Genomic DNA, 22,656 nt, shown 5'->3' with positions numbered 1-22,656 from the left:
AAGTCAAAAATATGCAGATGCTGGAAACCGAAAACAAAAGCAGAAAATGATGGCAGCAGTTAATGTATCATTAGCCTATGAAATTTGTTGTTTTGCAGGAAAAACTGCAGAGAGCTGTAGTATCAGCCAGCACCATCATGGGCACTAGCCTCCCCAGCATCGAGGACATCCCCAAAAAGGTGTCATCCCTCATTAAGGACACTCATCTTCCAGGACAGTATATAGCGACATATATGTACATTGTTAGCAAATTTACTTTGAACTTTGAGAGCATTCCGTGACCATAATGCAGAAGGAATTGTGGACTGGGAGAAAATAGCCCTGTAATCCCTTCTACATGTGCCGAAAATGCAACATCACCTCCATCCCTCCACAACATCATTTTAGACATGATGTGTTCTCTGGTGTGAAAGGTGCATTAAACTGTAAACTAAACCTGCTGTTTCCTTAAACCACAAGTGCCACTAATGGAAGGAAGTCTGCAAAACATACAGGTAAAGACTGGGCAGGAGGCTAAAAGGTGTGGTGTATTTTACATACTTAAAAATAACGTGTGAGCATGCATATTCAAATTCTACCTCAGATAACGACAGAAATCAAGATAGCTACTGTTGTGCTATGATACCTGACCTACTGATGTCATTAATGCTGAGGAGGTGGCATCCGTCATTAAGGGCCCCCATCATCCAGGTTATCTGGAAAATATGTCCAGGATATCAGACCACTGGAAAATGATGCTGGAGAGATTATAATGGGGGACAAGGAAATAGACAAACTGAATAAGCATTTTGCATCAGTCTTTTCTGTGGAAGACACTAGCAGTATGCCCAAAGTTCAAGAATCTCAGGGTACAGAAGTGAGTACTGTTGCCTTTACTAGGGAGAAGGTGCTTAGGAAGCTGAAAGGTCTAAAGGTAGATAAAGTCACTTGGACTAGATGAACTACACCCCAGGGTTCTGAAAGTGGTCGCTGAAGAAATTGTGGAGGCATTTGTAATGATCTTTCAAGAACCACTAGATTCTAGCATGGTTCCAGAGGACTCGAAAATTTCAAATGTCACTCCACTTTTCAAGAAAGGAGGGAAGCAGAAGAAAGGAAATTATAGGTCATTTAGCTTGACCTAAGTGGTTGGGAAGATGTTGGAGTCCATTAATAAGAATGAGGTTTCAGGGTACTTGGAAGCACATGATAAAGCTCATGCCAAAGTCAGCACGGTTTCCGTAAAGGGAAAATCTTACCTGATGAGTATGTTTGAATTCTTTGAGGAAATAACAGGCAGGATAGACACAGGAGAATCAGTGGATGTTGTTTACTTGACTTTCAGAAGGCTAGTGATAAGGTACCACATATGAACCTGTGGACAAGTTAAGAGCCATTGTATTTCAGGAAAGATAGTAACAAGGATAAAACATTGGTTGATTGGCAGGAGGCAAACAGTGAGAATTAAGTGAGCCTTTTCTAGTTGGCTACTGGTGACTAGTGGTGTTCCACGGGGGTCTGTAATGGGAATGCTTCTTTTCATTTCATATGTCAACTATTTGGATGACAAAATTGATGTCTTTGTGGCAGTTTGCAGATGATCCAAAGATAGGTGGAGAAGCAGATAGTGTTGAGGAAGCAGAGAATCTGCAGGACTTTGACAGATTTGTAGAATGGGCAAAGAAGTGGCAGATGGAATAGAGTCTGGAAGTCAGGCACTTTGGTAGAAGGAAAAAAGTGTATACTATTTTCTAAATGGGGACAAAATTCAAAAACCTGAGGTGCAAAGGGACTTGGGAGTCATCATGCATGATTCCCCAAAGGTTAACTTGCAGATTGAGACTATGGTGAGAAAGGCAAATGCAATGTTAGCATTCATTTCAAGAGGACTAGGATGTTAAAAACAAGGATGTAATGCTGAGGCATTATAAGGCAGTTGGAGTACTGTGAACAGCTTTGGGCCCCTTATCTAAGAAAGGATGTGCTGAGATCAGAGAAGGTTCAAAGGCAGTTCTCAAAAATGGTTTCAGGATTGAAAGGCTTATCACATGAGGAGATTTTGATGGCTTTGGGCCTATACTCGCTAAAACTTAGAAGAGGGAGGGGAATCTCAAGAAACCTATCAAATGTTGAAAGGCCTTGTAGAGTGGATATGGAGGATGTTTCCTGTAATGGGGGAGTGCACAACCTCAGAATAGAGGGATGTCCATTTAGAACACAGATGAGGAGATATTTCTTTAGCCAGAGTGTAGCGAATCTGTGGAATTGTGGAGGCCAGGTCATTGGGTGTATTTAAGGCAATGGTTAATGGATTCTTGATAAGTCAGGATGTGAAAGGGAGAAGACAGAAGAATAGGGTTGAGAGGAAAATGGATCAGCTTTGATCAAATGGTGGAGAAGGCTCAATAGGCTGAATGTCCTAATTCAGCTCCTGGACCTTCTCTCTTCTCATTGCTACCATCAAGGAGGAGATACAGGAGCCTAAAGACACACACTCAACATTTTAGAAACAGCTTCTTTGCCTTCACCATCAGATTTCTGAATGGACAATGAACCCATGTATTATTGTTGTTTACTTTTTTTTGTACTACTTACTTATTGACATGGCTATAAGCTGCACTGGGGCCCTACAGGGGACTGTATTGTCTCCCTTCTTGTTTACCCTGTATACCTCGGACTTTAGATACAACACTGAGTGACGTCATCTGCACAAATTCTCTGATGACTCAGCAATAGTTGGGTGTATAAAGGGAGGATGGGAGGATGAATATAGAGACCTGGTGGAGGACTTTGTCAAATGGTGCAAACTGAATCATCTGCAGCCTAACAACAGTAAGACAAAGGAGATGGTGATGGACTTTAAAAAGACTAAGCCTGCATTGCCCCTTTACTATTGATGATGAGGACCTACAAGTACTTGGGGGTGCACCTGGATGATAGACTTGAGTGGAGCACCAGCACAGAGGCTGTGTACAAGAACGGCCAGGATTGCCTCTATTTCCTGAGGAGACTGAGGTCCTGTGGAGTATGCAAGCCTCTCCTTCACATGTTCTACCAGTCTGTTGTCACCAGTACAATCTTTTATGCGGTGGTGTGCTAGGGCAATGGCATCAACACAGGTGATGCCAACAGGCTCAATAAATTGATTAAAAAGCCAGACTCTGTTATAGGAGTCAAACTGGACTCACTGGAGGCTGTGGTAGAACAAAGGACCCTATGGCAAATGCGGGCAATTCTGGACAATGTTTCTCAACCTCTGCATGCCACCTTGGCTGAACAGAGGAGCACTTTGAGTAATAGACTAAGACAACTGCGCTGCTCCAATGAGTGTTATATGAGGTCATTCTTACCCTTGGCCATCAGGCTCTATAATGAGTCAACCTATAGCTGGGGAAATGATGACCCCTCCTGTTAGACTGTTCGTGGTAACTTATTTTTTTATTCTTTCTTCTTCTCTTCTAATATTTATACCTGTGCACTTTTAATGCTACTGTGACACTGTAGTTTCCCTTTGGGATCAATGAAGTATCTATCTAATTTATTTTATATGTATTTCTTATTGAAATTTATAGTTTATTTATAATTATGTATTGCATTGTACTGCTGCAATGAAACAACAAATTTCACAACCTATGTCAGCCACATTAAAGCTGATTCTGATTTTGATACGAAGGTTTCTCCAATCCCTTTGTTGGGATGATCAATTTGTTTGTGTCACAGTTCATCATGGCTTGGGAGGGGGGTATTTTTACTTTGGCTGAAATTAGAACTCTTGTGCATGGATCAGAAATCTTGTAGGCTCTAGTGAGCAGTATAAGGCTACTTTCCCTAGCTGACATTTGATAACTGGAAAGGAACAGAAAGGAGGAAGAATTTCTTTCCGCAGATGATGGTGAATCTGTGGAATTCATTGTCATGGATGGCCAAGCCACTGAGAATACTTAAAGTAGAGGTTGATAGGTTCTTGATTAGTCAGGGCATCAAAGAATAGGGTTGAGAGGGAAAATAAGTCAGCCATGATTGAATGGCAGAACGGACTTGATACACCAAATGGCATATTTCAACTCTATTTTCTTATGGTCTGTTATTCAGATTACAAAATTATGAAAAAGAAAGTCCTGCATTATTCAGTGACCTTCATAAGCTTGTCAGATCCAAAAAGCACTGAAGTGTAGTCAATTTTTTAATGTTGGAAATAACAGCCAATTTGTCCTTACTTACTCACAGAATGTGGGTTCACTGAAGAAACAGTACTTTCCGTTATGCAGAAGAAAACTACAATAAGTCGCGGATACAACCCAGTCCATCACGGGTAAAACCAACCCTACCACTGAGCGCTGTCACAGGAAAACTTCATCCATCATCATGGACTTCCAACATCCAGGCCATTCTTTCTTCTCACTCCCTCAGGAAGGAGGTACAGCCACATCACCAGGTTCAAGAACAGTTATTACCCCTCAAACATCATTCTCTTGAACTAGGGGAGATAGCTTCACACATCCCAACAATGTACTGATTCCACAACCTCTGGACTCACTTTCAAGTACTCTACAATTTATGTTCCCAGTATTATTTACTTACTTAATTATTAATTATCATTATTGCTTTTGGATTTGCTCAGTTTGTATTCTTTTGCTCATTGGTTGTTTGTTGGTTTTTGTGGGTAGTTTTTGATTGATTCTATTATATTTCTTTGCTGAATTGTGAATGCCTGCAAGAAATTGAATATCAGGATAGTACGTGATGACATACATACACCTTGATAACAAATTTACTTTGAACTTTTAAGTTAGGGGCCAGGTTAGGATTAACAGCAGGGGTTCCCAATTTTTTTATGCCATGCACCCCTATCATTAACTGAGGGGTCCACGGACCCAAGGTGGGAACCCCTAGTTTAGAGGCAGGGATGTGGGGAGTACTGTATACATTACTGGTCACCACACTATGGTCAAGACACCATGAATATCTGATCAATGGAAAGTGGCAGACTCTTTGTTATATTAAGGGGCTGGTGGAGACTGGTCACAGCAGCAGTGAAAGACAAGCATGTACTTCCAGCAACACCAATACTCAGCAACAGTACACTGATTAGATAAGCCCTCTGGGAACAGTGCAAACGGAAGACAAGAGTCAAATTGTGAAGCTCGAAGGGCATTTTTCAGTTTGCTGCTATATTTGAGGCTGTTTAGATGTTAATTTTTAGTTTCAGTTAGTTTTCACTTCAGCAGCAAAGCTGCTAATACAACTTTAATTCTGGCCTGTTAGCAACAACTCTAAAAACTGGTTTACTTTGACAATTTTCCATGTCAAACAAAGTACAAGGATAGTTATGCATCCTAAGCTATCGTCCCACAAGATTAAATTTGCAAGAAGATTTAATGGGAGCATCTAAAATGAGCAGGAAATTTGAGACGATCAATAAAGAATATTCTGTTTCAAGGAGGAAAAGGGCATGACTTTGAAGAAATTCTTCCCCATCTCTGTTCTAAAGTGATGTCTTTGTATTCTGAGACTGTGCTGTCTGGTCCTAGACCAGAGGTTCCCAACCTGGGGTCCATGGATGCCTTGCTTAATGGTATAGGTCCATGGCATAAAAAAGGTTATCCTAGACCCTTCCACTACTGGAAATACCAATGTCCTTGAACAGAAAAGCCTACAAAATGTAGCAGATACAGCCCAGTCCATCACAGATAAACCCCTCTGCAACACTGAGCACTTTTTTTCCTCACCATCCAGGCCATGCTCTCTTCCTTCTGCTGTCATTGGAAAGGAGGTACAGGAACCTCAAGTCCCACAGGAACTGTTATTACCTCTCAACCATCAGGCTCTTCAACCAGAAGGGATAACTTCACTCACCCCAACACCATTGTAGTCAAAGGTGACATATATGTACTTTGATAATAAATTTACTTTGAAATTTTTGAAACATCCTTTTCACGTACGTCCTATCTAGGTCTATCTATTCTAACACACAGACAAGCCTCTAACCCTAGGAGGTAGCCTCTGAGCCTCCAGCCTCCAGTGGACTCATCAGACTTCTCCAGCAGACTCAGAGACCCAGGGCTTTGGCCATCGAGCCTTGAATTCCAGATTCGCCAACTTTGGTCTTTCTTTGACCTTAAGGTTTTAATCTTTGGTATTGAAGATTACTAGGCCTGACAAGGCCCTGAACTTCGGACTCACCAGCCTAGAGGTCAACGGCCCCAGCAACCTGAGAGGACTCGTTAGACATCAACCTCATTGGTCTTCATCCATAGTGCTTGCCGATCTAACATTCATCCACGGGGATCGCTGGCTTTCGAACTGAAACACTCAACCTGGGCCTCAAGTTCCCCTACGTTCCAGTCCTTTTACCATAACCTGAACCCTAGCTGCACACTCTGTTCCCAAAGCTATCACTACGAATCCCAGGGACAACTAAGTCTGAGCTACGACTTCGACAAATATTGCCATCACAGTGTCATTTTGACCAGATATTCATTGTGTCTTGACCAAAGTATGGTGACCAGAAATGTATATGGTACTCCCTCACATCCCTGTCTCAAAAGCCTAACCTAATTCCCAACTCAATGGTTCGAAGTTCAAAGAACATATATGTAACCATATACAACCTGGAGGTTACTTTTAAAACATAGACCAGTATAGCACAGAACAGGCCCTTCTGCCTACAATGTTATGCCTAACCAATAAATTAGTAATCAAATGGCTAACTAAACTGATTTCTTCTGCATACACAATGTCCATATCCTTCCATTTTCTCCCTACTCCTATGCATATCGAAACATCTCTTAAACATCCTTAATGTATCTGCCTCTACCACCACCCAGGCAGCGCATTCCAGGCACCCACCACACTCTGTGTAAAAAAAACTTGCCCCTGATATCTCCTTTGAAAGTAACCCCCTCACGTAAATGCATTCCCTCTTCTATTAGACAAGATACTCTCTGTCCACTCTATCAATGTCTCTCATAATTTTATAAACCTCTATCAGATCTGCCCTCAGCTTCCACTGCTCCAGAGAAAACAACCCAAGTTCGTCCAACCTCTTGTTATAGCACATGCCCTCTAAACAGACAGCATCCTGGTAAACCTCTTCTGTACCCTCCCTAAAGCCTCACCATCCTTCCTATAACAGGGTGACTAGAACTGTATGCAGTACTCCAGAGATGGCCCAACTAGAGTTTTATAAAGCTGCAATGTAACATGCTGATGTTTGAACTCAGTGTTGTGACCAATAAAGGTAAGCATGCCATATGCCTTCTTAACCACGCTATCACCCTGTGCAACCACTTTCTGGGAGTTATGAATTTGGACTCCAAGATCCCTCTGGCATTTTCTTTCAGGCATTCACAGTGGAACAAAGAAATATAACAGAATCGATGAAAAACTACACACAAACTGAGACTGACAAACAACCAATGTGCAAAAGAAGACAAACTGCAAATAGTAATAATAAATAATAAATAAATAACCCCTGCTCTTTTCCCAAAACCATCCCTACAAACCCAATAAACAAAGCCTGAAGCACGGCCTTGACAGACATCTCAACTCGGCGCCATGTTTGACTGGAAGTCCATTGTCTTCCAATGTGTCTTGACTGTAGTGTGGTAACTAGAAATACCTACAGTCCTCCGACTGAGGTTGGACTCATATCTTATAAAGTTGCAGCATAACCCTGCGGCTCTTGTATCCAATCCCTTGACTGAAGAAGGCCAATATCCCATATGCCTTCTTAACGTCATTTTCTACCCACGCTGGAATAAAGGGAGTGCAGAAGAAAGAATGTCATAACCATGTCATAATCATAGAATTTTTTGAGGATGTAACTAGTAGAGTGGATAGGGGAGAACCAGTGGATGTGGTATATTTGGATTTTCAAAAGGCTTTTGACAAGGTCCCACACAGGAGATTAGTGTGCAAACTTAAAGCACACGGTATTGGGGGTAAGGTATTGATGTGGATAGAGAATTGGTTAGCAGACAGGAAGCAAAGAGTGGGAATAAACGGGACCTTTTCAGAATGGCAGGCAGTGACTAGTGGGGTACCGCAAGGCTCAGTGCTGGGACCCCAGTTGTTTACAATATATATTAATGACTTGGATGAGGGAATTAAATGCAGCATCTCCAAGTTTGCTGATGACACGAAGCTGGGCGGCAGTGTTAGCTGTGAGGGGGATGCTAAGAGGATGCAGGGTGACTTGGATAGGTTGGGTGAGTGGGCAAATTCATGGCAGATGCAATTTAATGTGGATAAATGTGAAGTTATCCACTTTGGTGGCAAAAATAGGAAAACAGATTATTATCTGAATGGTGGCCGATTAGGAAAAGGGGAGGTGCAATGAGACCTGGGTGTCATTATACACCAGTCATTGAAAGTGGGCATGCAGGTACAGCAGGCAGTGAAAAAGGCGAATGGTATGCTGGCATTTATAGCGAGAGGATTCGAGTACAGGAGCAGGGAGGTACTACTGCAGTTGTACAAGGCCTTGGTGAGACCACACCTGGAGTATTGTGTGCAGTTTTGGTCCCCTAATCTGAGGAAAGACATCCTTGCCATAGAGGGAGTACAAAGAAGGTTCGCCAGATTGATTCCTGGGATGGCAGGACTTTCATATGAAGAAAGACTGGATGAACTGGGCTTGTACTCGTTGGAATTTAGAAGATTGAGGGGGGGATCTGATTGAAACGTATAAAATCCTAAAGGGATTGGACAGGCTAGATGCAGGAAGATTGTTCCCGATGTTGGGGAAGTCCAGAACGAGGGGTCACAGTTTGAGGATAAAGGGGAAGCCTTTTAGGACCGAGATTAGGAAAAACTTCTTCACACAGAGAGTGGTGAATCTGTGGAATTCTCTGCCACAGGAAACAGTTGAGGCCAGTTCATTGGCTATATTTAAGAGGGAGTTAGATATGGCCCTTGTGGCTACAGGGATCAGGGGGTATGGAGGGAAGGCTGGTGCAGGGTTCTGAGTTGCATGATCAGCCATGACCATAATAAATGGCGGTGCAGGCTCGAAGGGCTGAATAGCCTACTCCTGCACCTATTTTCTATATTTCTATGTTTCTATGTGGGCCACCACATCCACACAACCAGTGGGATCCACTCATATTAACCTTTGGAGTTGTATACCAAGATCCTTCTGTTACTTAGTTCCTTGGGGCTTTATCGTTCATGCTATATTTCCGAATCTCATTAATACTTCCCAAATGTATTGGCTCACCGTTACCTTTCTCCCCAGGGTTGGGGGATCAAGAACGAGAGGGCAAAGAGGGAGATTTTATAAGAACCTGAAAGTCAACTTTTTCCATCCAGAGGATAGTCAGTACTGTATATGGAATGAACTGCCAGAGAAAGTGGTTGAAGCAGGTATGTTAAGAAGACTTTAAAGCAAGAACTAGTGGGCATAGTTTTCAGATGAGAAGGGAGAGATTTAATTGGAACTTGAGGGGCAACTTTTAAATCTCTCAGACTGTAGACCCTAAAGAGGATAGTAAAAAGCACCCGAGAGGATCACCAGGGTCTTCCTCCCCCCGTTTGTGACATTTGCTGTTAACGTTGAAGACTAAGGGCCCGAAGCGCCCACCGCCCATCCCACAATCTCTTTGACCCACTACCGTCAGGAAGGAGGGACAGCAGCATCAGGACTAGGGCTGCCAGACTGGGTAACAGCTTCTTCCCTGAGGCTCTGAGACTACTGAATACCCTGCCACCACTGAGGTCTCGTCACTAGGACAGAGAGATGTTTACTGTTTATCTGTACCACACTTCACATGCATTCTGAATTACTTATTAATGGTAATATTTTATTTTATGTTCTGTGTGTGATGTATGTTTTATGGGTGCACGTTTTAGTAAGTGTAAAGGGAACAAAATCATTTATGGTTCTGGAAGAATGTTGTGTCGTTGTACATGCTTACAGTCGGTTGATAATAAACTAGAACTTGAACTTTTATAACCAGAGGTTGGCCAGTATATGGAATGAACTTCCAGAGTAAAGGGTTGAAACAGGTACATTAACAACATTTATAAGAAATGCAGACAAGTACATGGATTGGAAAGGTAAACCTGGCAAAATATTCCGCAGGCACTTCATAGGAGCATCACATAAGCAATGTGAGGTGAGGGAGGAGAATGCTACAATGTTTGACAAGGTCACACTCGGGAGACTGGTCCAAGAATTGTTTTGTACTTGTGGTACAGGACAATTTGGCAACTCGATCTGAAAATTCCTTGGTGATAGACAACAGAGGAAGATGGAATGACCAGTTAGAGAACAGATTCAAGATTCAAGATTGTTTAATGTCATTTCCAATACACAAGTGTAAAGGGAATAAAATCATTGTTTTCCAGATCCGATGCAGCACAAAAAAGAAACAAAATAAGATAAGGATCACAATAATAATAAAAAACACAATAAATATTAATATGTAAGATAACTTAAATATATAGATTAATTGTATGCCCATAAAGTACATAAAGTGACTGGCAGGAAATTATAAAGTAGTGGTGGTTGGGTGTGTGGAGAGGTGGGTTACTGGGTGGAGGTGTTAATCAGCTTTACTGCTTGGGGAAAGTAACTGTTATTGAGTCTGGTGGTCCTGGCGTGGATGCTACACAGCATCCTCCTTGATGGGAGTGGGACAAGCAGTCCACGAGCAGGGTTGGGGGGGACCCTTCATGATGATAATGGCCTTTTGCTGGCATCTTTCTGTATATATGTGCTTGATGATGGGTAGGCTGGTGCCAGTGATGTGTTGAGCAGTTTTGACTACCCATTGTAGAGCCTTCCTGTCTGCTGCATATGCAGTTTCCATACCAAGCAGTGATACAGAATAAGAGGATGCTAACAACTGCACATCTATACAATGATGTGAGTATAGATGTGCAAAGTTCTGCTCTCTTCAGCCTCCTCAGAAAGTAGAGGCATTGGTGAGCTTTCTTGGTGTGTAGGATTGTGTTCTGGGTCTTTGAGAGGTTGTGGAAGGTCAGGGCAATAAGGATCAGCTTTATTTACCATATACGTTTACATGTATCAGGAATTTACTGCAGTGTGTTGGTCAGGGTGCGACATGCAACAAAATCAACATTCAACAATTGTAAAGAATAAAGAATTATATAAAAAAATAAAGTCAGAGGTTAAAGTACGGATATGGAATAAAATGTGCATAAATACATAAATACCAGCAAGTATTTACATGTAAACAGCTTTGTAAAAAGTGGGTTAAAATGTATACAGTGTTCAAGTGATGACCTTTATGTAAATGTAAGAGGTATGTTTAGAAAGTCTAGAAGTGAATTGATGGAGGTGTATAAGATGATGAGAGGAACAGATTGAGTGGACAGCCAGAGCCCTTTCCCAGGGCAGATTAACCATGATCTAGTACAATGAAAAGCCATCTGGTGGTGTACTGGCATCCGCACTGGACTTCGAGGTAAGTGGTCCCCAGTTCAAATCCAGACGCTTTCCATCCATGCTGGGTTGACTTCGAGCTAGCAACTCAGCCTCGTAAAGAACAAGACAAGTGGTAAGGAAATGGCACGGTTGACGACTAATGTGCCACAAGGTGAGGACAAGAACAACAACACTTCAATGATAGATCAAGGACATTAGTTAAATGAATGCATTTTAAAATGAATTACCACAATTCAGATAAGAATTCAAGAACTTGCAGCAGGAGAAGGCTACTTGGTCCTTCAAGCTTAACTGGCCATGATCTTGGCTGATTTGTCTGCAGCCAGGAGAAAAAGGACCTTTGGTTGAGAGGATCATTGAGGTCTCTCTTCCACCCATCTGACATATTCACTCAGAGTGCAACGTATGCAGGGAGATGGGAGAGGGGAGTGGGGGCTTCGGGATTCTGATGTTGCTATCGCTAATTCTATGGGGTTCTTCACAAACATGAGAAAATCTGCAGATGAAGGATCCTGCTGAAGGGTCTCAGTCCAAACCGTCAACTGTCTACTCTTTTCCATAGATGCTGGCTGGCCTTCTGTGTTCCTCCAGCATTTTGTGTGCCTTGCTATGGAGTTTCGAGTTTTGTGGATACCTGCAAAGACTATGAATTTCTGTATACATTCTCTGATATTAAATTGAACCATTTGAACTATCCATCCATCAATCTCTTTAACCCCCTACCATCAGGCAGAAGGTACCATAGCATTAGGACAAGAACTGTTAGGATGGGAAACAGCTTCTTCATGCAGGCCATCAGAATATTGAACTCTCTGCCACCAAAACCGTCCCATCACATATGAAGCACCTGTAATGTAATACTGTTTCCTTTTTAACTTATGTCGTCAATGCATCTTATGCTAATGGTCAATCTTCTGGAATACATATATTTATTTGTAGTAACATTGCTTTGTGTGTTGTGTGTGTGAGTCATATGTACTGTCTTGTGCACCATGACAGGGAGGAACATTGTTTCATTTGACAGTATACATATGTGCGGTTGAATGACAATGAAATGACAATAAAGCCTAGAGTACAAATGGCACAAAACAGGCCATTCAGCCCATCTAGTCCATGCTGAACTGTTATTCTTCCTCGTCCCATCGGCCTGCACCCAGGTCGTAATCCTCCATACCCCATACAGACGGAGGGAGGAGAAGATGGCGGTGCGACGCAGCGCGCGCGGCCATTCCCAATGTATATTGATATGTGTAACTAGGGGTGCCGTGCACAATCTGGATTTGATGGGGACAATCGTGAGAAGTGCAGAGGAACATCTGGAGTAACTTCTGAAATGACTGCTTCGCTGCCGCTGCTACTGTGCGATCGAGAATCTCCGGAGATGAAGGCCCCAAATCCTCGGCTTTGCATATCACCTGTTGCTGAGGCCGGGGTCGAAACGCTCAGCAGAGATGGTGCTCCCTGCTTGGTGTCGAAGAGGAGGTCGGAGGCTCGGAGTTTTTCCGACGGACCCGGAGTCGGACTGTGGTCGGATGCTTCCGGCAAGTTGGCGGCGCTGGAGGCTTACCGTCTGCGTGAGATGATGGGACTTTCAAGAGACTTTGAGACTTTTACTGTGCCATGGTCTCTTCTTATCAAATTACAGTATTGCTTTGCACTGTTGTAACTATATGTTATAATTATGTGGTCTTTGTTAGTTTTTAAGTTGGTTTGTCATGTGTTTTCATGATATCATTCTGGAAAAACATTCTTATCATTTCTTAATGCATGCATTACTAAATGACAATAAAAGGGGACTGCGTGTCCTCATAATCATAATAATATTCATTCCATCCAAGCTTCTCTTGAACGTTGCAATCAAACCCACATCCTCCACTTCCACAGGCAGCTCTTTCCACACTCTCACCACCCTCTGAATGAAGAAGTTCTCCCTTATGTTCCCCTTGAATATTTTACCTTTCACCCTTAATCTGTGACCTCTAGTTTTAGTCTCACTCAGTGGAAAAAGCCTGCTATGCATTTATCCTATCCATAGCAGTCATAATTTTGTAAACCTCCATCAAAATCTCCCCTCATTCTCCTACATTCCAGGGAATAAGTTCTAAACTCTTCAGTCTTCCTCTATAACTCAAGTCCTCAAGTCCAGGCAATATTCTTGTGTGTGCAACCTGACCAGGATCCACCTTCCAACTATCAGATGGTTACCTGTTGGTTGGAGACTCCTGGGGGTAGGGTGCCAAGTCTAAAGTCTTCCAGAAGCTGCAGTTCTGCTTTAAGACGACTCTGCAAAACAATGACAAAAGAGAGCTTAAAATAGATACTCAATATTATAAATAAAACTTACAGAGGCCAACTGCCATAAGCTCTGTTGCTAGTTATAACATAGCAGTGCCAGTCTGAGGAATGTTTTTTCTTGCCATGCTTGGTATCAAGCCTGTTTTCTGTCACTCTGTGGGGAAGCTCAAGGATAATATAAGGAATCTCCCGCTTGTGGTATGAAGCCATTACAACCCAGTAAGAGCTCCAAGCGCCAACAGGCCTACTTAAAACATAGAACATAGAAAGATACAGCACAGTACAGGTCCTTTGGCCCACATTGTTGTGCTAAGTCGTCAAGTTTATTATCATTTATGTTTTTATGTTTATGTTTATTATCATACATGTTTTTTTCTTAAGGCATCTGTTAGTCTTGCTGAGACCATGGATCTGCACCTGGAAAGCCTTCACTCTCCAAGGCGCAGGCCTGGGCAAGATTGTATGGAAGACCGGCAGTTGCCCATGCTGCAAGTCTCCACTCTCCATTCCACTGATGTTGTCCAAGGGAAGGGCAAGAGCCGATACAGCTTGGCACCAGTGTCGTCGCAGAGCGCTGTGTGGTTGAGTGCCTTGCTCAACACGCTGCCTCGGCTGGGGCTCGAACTCACAACCTTCAGACAGCTAGTCCAATGCCTTAACCACTTGGCCATGTGCCCACAATATACATGTATATGTCGTATATAACTATATAATGTATAGAGAAATGAGACGGTATAAAGACAGTACTACACATAACACACATATAACGCACATGATAACTTATGAAGGTAAGGATAAAATCTACAGAGGAATCACACATAAATAACAAACTAAAGTGCATTAATTTTAAATATTGTAAGGTACAGAACAGATTAAGCAGCGACACTTCGAATGCGATGCGGCGGGGAGTTCAGAACCTAATAGCCTGAGGGAAGAAACTGTTTTTCATCTTGACCAATCTTTTTTTATACATCATAGTTTCCTGCCTGATGGTAGAAAGTCAAAGAGGATGCTGGATAGATGGGTGGGAACCTTAATAATATCAGAGACCAGGTGAGGTCATCCATGATGCGAACTCCCAGGAACTTGGTGCACTGAACTCTCTCTACAGAAAAGCCATGTATTTGCAGAGGGGAACGGTTTGTCTGTATCTTCCTGAAGTCCACAATGATTTCCTTGGTCTTCTCCACAATCAAGCTTAGGTTGTTCTTCTCACACCAAACCATCAGTGCCTCCACTTGCCCCCTATACACTGTCTCATCATCATTCTTGATAAAGCCAACCACTGTTGTGTCATCCGCAAACGACGACACAGTCTGAGCCGAATCCTGCAACACAGTCATGGGTCAGCAGCGTGAACAGCAGTGGGCTGAGCACACAGCCTTGGGGAGTGCCAGTGCTCAGCGTATTGGGACCAGAGATGTTGCTGCCCACACAGACTGACTGTGGCCTTACTGTTAAGAAGTTCAGCATCCAATTGCAGAGGGAGGTGTTGAGACCCAGCGAGGACAGTTTCCCCGTCAGTTTCTGGGGTATGATGGCGTTGAATGTTGAACTAAAGTCTATAAACAGCAGTCTGGCAAATGAGACACCATTTTCCAGGTCTAACCTTTTAACCTACTCTAAGATCAAACTAAGCTCCCATATAGCCCTCCATTTTTCTGTCATCCATATGCCTGTCTAAAAGTACCTAAAATGTCCCTAATGTATCTGCCTCTACCACCATCCCTGGCAGGGAATTCAACACACTCAGCACTCTCTGCGTGAGAAATTTACCTCTGACATCCCCCCGCTATACTTTCCTCCGATCATTTTTAAATTCTGCACCATTGCTTTAGCCATTGCTGCCCTGGGAAAAAGTCACTGGCTGTCCACAGTACCAATGCCTCGTATCATCTGGTACATCTCTATCAAGTCACCTCTCATCCCTCTTTGCTCCAAAGAGAAAAGCCCTAGCTCATTCAGCCTATCCCCATAAGACATGCTCTCTGATCCAGCAGCATCCTGGTAAATCCCCTCTGCACCCCCACTGAAAGAACCCTCTACCATGCACAATCCTTGCTGATTTGATTTGGCACACATGATGCATTCACTGTATATTTTGATATATTTGTAACAAATTAAGCTAATCTTATCTTACTCCTACCCCTGTTTCTATGCATGCAACTAGAAATGTCGATAAATACTGGCTTTGTCAGCTATGTTCAAATTACAAAGAAACAAATTTGAAAAACAAACTAATTTATGGAATACCATCATCATGTGCTGTGTCATGGGGTTATGCAGGCGATCATGGGGTCTTACCATGACCATGATTGTTCTTGGCAAATTTTTCTACAGAAGCAGTTTCCCACTGCCTTCTTCTGGGCAGTGTCCTTACAAGACGGGTGACCCCAGCCATTATCAATACTCTTCAGAGACTGTCTGCCCGGTGTCAGTGGTCACGTAACCAGGACGTTGATTACTCAGCTTCTAAATGAGTATACTACTCCGGTAGAGCACTTTATATTACCATTGCTGCTTCTGTGGGATAATCCAGTCCCATTTAGAGTCACAGAGCATACAGCATGAAAACAGGCCCTTCAGCCCATCTAGTCCATGCTGAACTGTGATTTTCCATAGCAGCATCAACCTGGGCCATAGCCCTCCATACCTCTCCCATCCATGTACAATCTAAGCTTATCGTAAATGTTGCAATCGATCTCATATCCACTACTTCCATTGGCAGCTTGTTCCACTCTCTCACCACCCTCTGAGTGAAGAAATTTCCCCTCAGTCTCCCCTTAACCCATGTCCTCTACTTGTAGTCTCACCCAACAGCAGTGGAAAAAGCCTGCTTGTACTTACCCTTTCTAAACCCCACATAATTTGTATACCTCTGTCATATCTCCCCTCAGTCTCCTAAGCTCCAGGAAATAGCATCCTAACCTATTCAACCTTTCCTTATAACTCAGGTTCTCTAGTCCCACCAATATTCTTGTAAATTTTCTCTGTACTCTTTCCATCTTAATTACATCTTTCCAGACTCATCAAAAACAGTTACTTTCCCCAAGCAGTAAGGCTGACCAACACCTCCACCCACTAACCCACCCCTCCACACCCCCAACCACCACTACTTTATCATTTCCTATCAGTGACACATTATGTAGACATTTGTATGCCTAGCATCACTTTATGGATATACAATCAATCATGTATAGAAGCTTTCATATGTACTTATATTTATTGCGTTATCATAGAGCCATGAAAAAGTACAGCAGAGAAACAGTCCCTTTGGCAAACTTAGTCCACGCTGAACTTTTTAAACTGCCCACTCCCATCGACCTGCACCGGGACCACAGCCCTCCATACCCTTGCCATCCATGTACCTATCCAAATTTCTCTTAATCATTGAAATTGAGCTCACATGCACCACTTGTGCTGGAAGCTCATCCCACACCCACAAGACCCTCCTAGTGAAGAAGTTTCCTCTCATGTTCCCTTTAAACTTTTCACCTTTTACCCTTAACCTACAATCTCTGGTTATAGTCCCACCCAAATTCAGTGGAAAAAACCTGTTTGCATTTACCCTATCTATATCCCTCATCTTCAACCCTTGGTGAGGTAGGGGATTTGCCTATCCCAGCGTGTGAAGTCTGGCCCTGGCAGATGGAGTGGAGGAGACCGATTAATGGTCCAACTGTCAAGAAGGCAGGCCAGCAGGCGTTGGAGGATCGCTAAGAGCACGACAAGGCATTTAGTGGTCATCCACTGCAAGAGGTGGTGATCTCTTTAAACTCACCCAAACTCACTGCTGTAACCTGCCGAGTACATGATTTCCCAGTATCTCAGAGCGGCGTGGAGGGAAATTTTCCGCCAACTGGAATTTCCAGATGCGGCCTAAAGTGAGCGAGCGATATCCCTCATGATTTTGTACACCTCTATCAATCTCCTCTCAATCTTCTACACTCCAAAGAATACCGTCCTAACCTTATACAATCTTTCCCTATAACTCAGGTCCTCCAACCCAGCAACATCCTTGTAAATTTTCTCTGCACTCTTTCAACCTTGTTTACATCTTTCCTGTAGATAGGTGACCAAAACTGCACACAATACTCCAAATTAGGCCTCACCAACATTTTATAGAATTTCAACATAACATCCCAACTCCTGTACTCAATGCATTGATTATGAAGGCCCATTTGCCAAAAGTGATTTTTCCATCCTATCTACTGTGACACCACTTTGATGGAATTATGGATCTGTATTCCCCGATCTCTTTGTTCCACTGCACTCCTCAGTGACCAACCACTCACCATGTAAGACATACCCTGGATGGTCCTCTCAAAGTGTATCGCTTCACACTTGTGAACTTGTGGCTCAAATCAGTATAAAGGGGTATGACTTACTGGCCGTTACAGAGACGTGATTGCAGAGTGGAGAGGATTGGGAATTATCCAGAGATATAAGGTGATACGGGAGGATAGGCAGGAAGAGGTGGGGTAGCACTCTTAATTAAAGATGAGATCAGGGCGATAGTAAGAGACAATATAAGATCTAAGGAGCAGAATGTTAAATCCATCTGGGTGGAGATCAGGAATAGTAAAGGGAAAAGATTACTGGTGGGAGTTGTCTATGGGCCACAGAATAATAACATTACAGTGGCACAGGCAATAAAGAGAGAAATATCTGAGTCATGTAAGAATGGAACAGCAGTTATAACAGGGAACTTTAACTTGCACATAGATTGGGTGAATCAACTTGGTCGAGGCAGTCTTGAGGAGGACTTCATAGAATGCATCCGTGACGGCTTTCTTGAACACCATGTTACTGAACCTACAAGAAAACGCTATCTTAGATCTGGTCCTGTACAATAAGACAGGTAAAATTAGTGATCTTGTAGTTAGAGATCCTCTTGGAAAGAGTAATCACAGTATGATTGAATTTCTTGTACAACTGGAGGGTGCAAAAGATCAACCTAAAACCAGTGTATTGTGTTTCAACAATGGAGACTACAATGGGATGAGGGGGGATGAGGGAGGATTTAGATAGTGTAGACTGGAAACACAGGCTATATGGTGGGACAGTTGAGGAACAGTGGAAGACTTTCAAAGAGATTTTTCACGGTGCTAAACAAAAGTATATTCCAGTTAGGACAGCAAGGACAGTAAAGGTGGGGAGAGCCAGCCTTGGATAACTAAGAAAATAAAAGGCAGCATCAAACTAAGAGCTTGTGAATACAAAGTTGTCAAGAGTAGTCGGAAACTGGAAGATTGGGAAAACTTCAAAAAGCAACAGAGAACCACTAAGCGAGCAATAAAGAAAGGGAAGATAGAAAATAAACTAGCACAAAATATGAAAACAGATAGCAAAAGTTTTAATAATTATATAAAATGGAAAAGGGTGGCCAAAGTGAATGTAGGTTCCTTGGTGGATGAGAAGGGGGAATTGATTTTGGGTAACGAAGAATCGATATTGGGTTGGCTGGTGGTGCAGTGGCATCAGCACTGGACTTCAAGGCAGAAGGTCCTGAGTTCAAACCCAACTGGGTCCCAACCTGCGCAGCAGCAGTATCTGCACGAAAGAAAAGTCTGGCAATCTACTTCCATAGCTTGCCATGAAAACCCTATGGACCCTATGGTCCATGAGGTCACGAAGAGATGGACTCGACTAAACGACTGAGCAACAACAACAAATGAGGAAAAGGCCGAAACTTTGAGTGACTATTTTGTGTCAGTCTATGCAGTGGAGGACCCATCTAACATGCCAAAGAGAGATGTTATGGAAGCGATGGGAGTTGAGGACCTCAATACAATAGCTATCACTAAAGAGGTAGTGCTGAGTAAACTTGTGGGCCTGAAGATACATAAGTCCTCTCGTCCTAACGGAATGTATCCCAGGGTACTGAAAGAAATGGCAGAAGTTATAGTAGAGGCTTTGGTGATGATTTACCAAAATTCTCTGGACTCCGGGCAGGTCCCAACAGATTGGAAGATGAGGAATGTCACGCCACTGTTCAAAAAAGGATGTAGGTAAGAGGCAGGTAACTATAGGCTAGTTAGTTTAACATCTGTAGTTGGGAAAATGCTTGAAGCTATCACTAAAGAAGAAATAGTGAGGCATCTGGAAAGAAATGGATCCATCGGGCAGATGCAGCATGGATTCGGCAAAGGCAGGTCCTGTTTGAGAAACTTACTGGAGTTCTTTGAGGATATAACAAGCGCAGTGGATAGAGGGGGACAGGTGGATATTATTTACATAGATTTCCAGGAGGCGTTCGATAAGGTGCCATATAAAACACTTATCCATAAGATAAAGATGCATGGAGTTGGGGCTGTGACGAGAGTACACATAGATTAAGATGTTAGCTGTCCTGTGCTGGCACCAGTGGGATCAGCAGTTGGTCTGCCACCTATCTTCAGGAGAAAGAGAGATAAGGAAAACAATGGAGCAGCACTTGGAGATGTTAATGAAGGGACGGGAGAGTTTAACGGAAGGAGAGCTGTCAAGATCAGCTCCCCTTTGAACCCTGAACTGTTTGAAGTGATGGACAGGCGATACCCCAGCAGGGGGATAAAAAGGGACAGGTTCGCTAAGGCAGACACACACGACACCACGAGGTAACAAGACCCTGGAAGCGGTGCGCCTCCCACAAGTCGGTGGGAGTTTTGGAGGGCTGCTCGTGGGACCAAGCCATAGACGCACAGGGTGGAAAGGTACGATCGGCGGGAACCTGGTGTGTGTCCGCCCTTGCTTGGGTGCCAGGTTCACCGCAGAGAAACGATCGTATCTGGAAACGGAGGGGTCACAGTCAGTGACCTCAGAAGACATCACAAAGGGCTCGCCCGAAAGCTGACTGCGAAGAATATCGAAGGTCTGTGTGGAAGCCGTTTGAATATTCATTCGTTTTTGCTCTCTCTCTCTCCTTCCCCCCCACCCCCCCGTCCATCGTCACGGCAGCGACTACTGTGAACTGAACTGAACTCAATTGAACTGAACTTTGTGTCACTTTGAAACTGGTCATTTACCCCTAGACGACGATAGAGCTTGATTGATCCTGTTATCCTAATTCTGTGTACATGTGTGTTTATCATTGCTGAACTGTTGCATTTATTATCCTTTTGATTAGAGTACTGTGTTGCTTGTTTCTTTAATAAAACTTTCTTAGTTCCAGTAATCCAGACTCCAACTGAGTGATCCATTTCTGCTGGTTTGGCAACCCAGTTACGGGGTACGTAACAGGGTTGATGCATTAGCATGGATAGAGGATTGGTTAGCTAATAGAAAGCAGAGAGTTGGGATACATGGGTGTTAATCTGGTTGGCAATCAGTGGTAAGTGGTGTGCAGCAGGGGTTGGTGCTGGGTCCGCAACTGTACATGATGTACATTAACAATCCGAAAGAGGGGACCGAGTGTAGTTTATCTAAGTATGCTGATGATACTAATTGATTGGAAAAGCAAATTGTGCAGAAAATAAGGAGAGTCTGCAGAGAGATATAGATAGATTAAGAGAGTGGGCAAGGGTCTGGCAGATAGAGTACAATGTTGGTAAATGAGAGGTCATCCACTTTAGAAGGAAAAATGAAAGAGCAGATTATTATTTAAATGGTAAAAAATTGCAGCATGCTGCTGTGCAGAGAGACTTGGGGAGTGCTTGTGCATGAATCACAGAAGGTTGGTTTGCAGGTGCAGCAGGCTATCAAAAAGGCAAATGGAATATTGGCCTTCATTGCTAGAGGGATTGAATTCAAGAGCAGGAAGTTATGCTGCAACTGTACAGGGTACTGGTGAGGCCGCACCTGGAGTACTGCATGCAGTTCTGGTCTCCTTACTTTAGGAGGGATATACTGGCTTTGGATGTGGTACAGAGGAGGTTCACCAGGTTCATGCCAGAGAAGAGGGGGTTAGACTATGAGGAAAGATTGAGTCGTCTGGGATTGTACTCGCTGGAATTCAGAAGAATGGGAGGACATCTTATAGAAACAAATAAAATTATGAAAGGGAAGATAGTAAACTTTGTCACATGGTGTGAGCAGAATTATCTGCAGCTTAATATGGAAAAGACTAAAGAGCTGGTGGTAGACCTGAGGAGGTCTAAGGCACCGGTGACCCCTGTTTCCATCCAGGGGGTCAGTGTGGACATGGTGGAGGATTACAAATACCTGGGGATACGAATTGACAATAAACTGGACTGGTCTAAGAACACTGAGGCTGTCTACAAGAAGGGTCAGAGCCATCTCTATTTCCTGAGGAGACTGAGGTCCTTTAACATCTGTCGGATGATGCTGAGGATGTTCTATGAGTCTGTGGTGGCCAGTGCTATCATGTTTGCTGTTGTGGACTGGGGCAGCAGGCTGAGGGTAGCAGACAGCAACAGGATCAACAAACTCATTCGTAAGGCCAGTGATGTTGTGGGGATGGAACTGGACTCTCTGACAGTGGTGTCTGAAAAGAGGATGCTGTCCAAGTTGCATGCCATCTTGGACAATGTCTCTCATCTACTACATAATGGACTGGTTGGGCACAGGAGTACATTCAGCCAGAGACTCATTCCACCGAGATGCAACACAGAGCATCATAGGAAGTCATTCCTGCCTGTGGCCATCAAACTTTACAACTCCTCCCTTGGAGGGTCAGACACCCTGAGCCAATAGGCTGGTCCTGGACTTATTTCCTGGCATAATTTACATATTACTATTTAATTATTATGGTTTTATTACTATTTAATTATTTATGGTGCAACTGTAACGAAAACCAATTTCCCTTGGGATCAATAAAGTATGACTATGACTATAAGATAGAGGCAGGGAAATGGTTTCCACTGGCAGGTAAGACTAGAACTAGGGGACTTAGCCTCAAGATTTGGGGGAGTAGATTTAGGATGGAGATGAGAAAGAACTGCTTTTCCCAGAGAGTGGCGAATCTGTGGAATTCTCTGCCCAATAAAGCAGTAGAAATTATCTCAGTAAATATACTTAAGATAAAGTTG

The 22,656-nt window shown here is 43.2% G+C and overlaps 1 protein-coding gene across 1 annotated transcript in view; it reads right to left on the bottom strand.

Annotated features, from left to right (window-relative positions):
* The window catches only part of LOC140196884 (sideroflexin-5-like), a 279,713-nt gene that overhangs the window by 225,067 nt on the left and 31,990 nt on the right, over nucleotides 1–22,656 (bottom strand). The window contains exon 3 of the mRNA XM_072256792.1: nucleotides 13,598–13,675. Within this exon, the coding sequence (XP_072112893.1) occupies nucleotides 13,598–13,675 (78 nt within the window). The remainder of the gene's footprint in view (nucleotides 1–13,597; nucleotides 13,676–22,656) is intronic.

The sequence above is a fragment of the Mobula birostris genome, chromosome 4, assembly GCF_030028105.1.
Source record: "Mobula birostris isolate sMobBir1 chromosome 4, sMobBir1.hap1, whole genome shotgun sequence".
NCBI classification, from domain to species: domain Eukaryota; kingdom Metazoa; phylum Chordata; class Chondrichthyes; order Myliobatiformes; family Myliobatidae; genus Mobula; species Mobula birostris.
The sequence above is the reverse complement of the archived record's forward strand: the minus strand, read 5'-3'. Positions and strand labels throughout refer to the sequence as shown.